At 49.0% G+C, this 492-nt stretch overlaps 1 protein-coding gene across 1 annotated transcript in view; it reads left to right on the forward strand.

The window, feature by feature from the left end:
- Positions 1-22: 22 nt before the first annotated feature.
- LOC106512739 (uncharacterized) overlaps positions 23-492 on the forward strand; it is a gene marked incomplete at its 3' end in the record, with an annotated part of 1,999 nt that continues 1,529 nt past the window's right edge. Inside the window, 1 exon segment of the mRNA XM_014001289.1 lies at positions 23-423. Within this exon segment, the coding sequence (XP_013856743.1) occupies positions 207-423 (217 nt within the window).

Raw genomic sequence — 492 nt, forward strand, 5'->3', positions numbered from 1 at the left:
AGACAAAGTGTTTGTAAAAGTTTTTAGGAGGAAGTGGTTTAATGAACGTCGTGAGGGACCATATGAAGTGGTTCAGTACACAGGAACAGCTGTACAAGTCAAAGGTTCTCCTACATGGTATCATCTGTCACATTGTGTCAAAGCACCGACAGAGGACACACCTTGTCTCCAGGTACAAGGACCAGAGGACTCTGTAGGACAGGAGAATGGACAAGATCAGCTTCAAGATGGAACTAACAATGACCCTGACCTTCTTGCTGCTGATGGCATGGACAACAATGACGCTAGAGATGACGATGCCGATATTGAACGGGAACGAAGATTTGCCACCATTGACCTACAACATGCTCCAGGTACAACAGAGAGTCCTGCGCCGGAACAAGGTCCGACTGAGAGTCCTGCAAACACCAACAGTGCTCCGAGGGAAACGAGCTACACGGTTGTACCAAGCAGACCACGAACCCGTCGTCAGAGGACACGACCAAAGCGGTA

This window comes from Austrofundulus limnaeus, unplaced genomic scaffold, assembly GCF_001266775.1.
Source record: "Austrofundulus limnaeus strain Quisiro unplaced genomic scaffold, Austrofundulus_limnaeus-1.0 Scaffold11450, whole genome shotgun sequence".
NCBI lineage: Eukaryota > Metazoa > Chordata > Actinopteri > Cyprinodontiformes > Rivulidae > Austrofundulus > Austrofundulus limnaeus.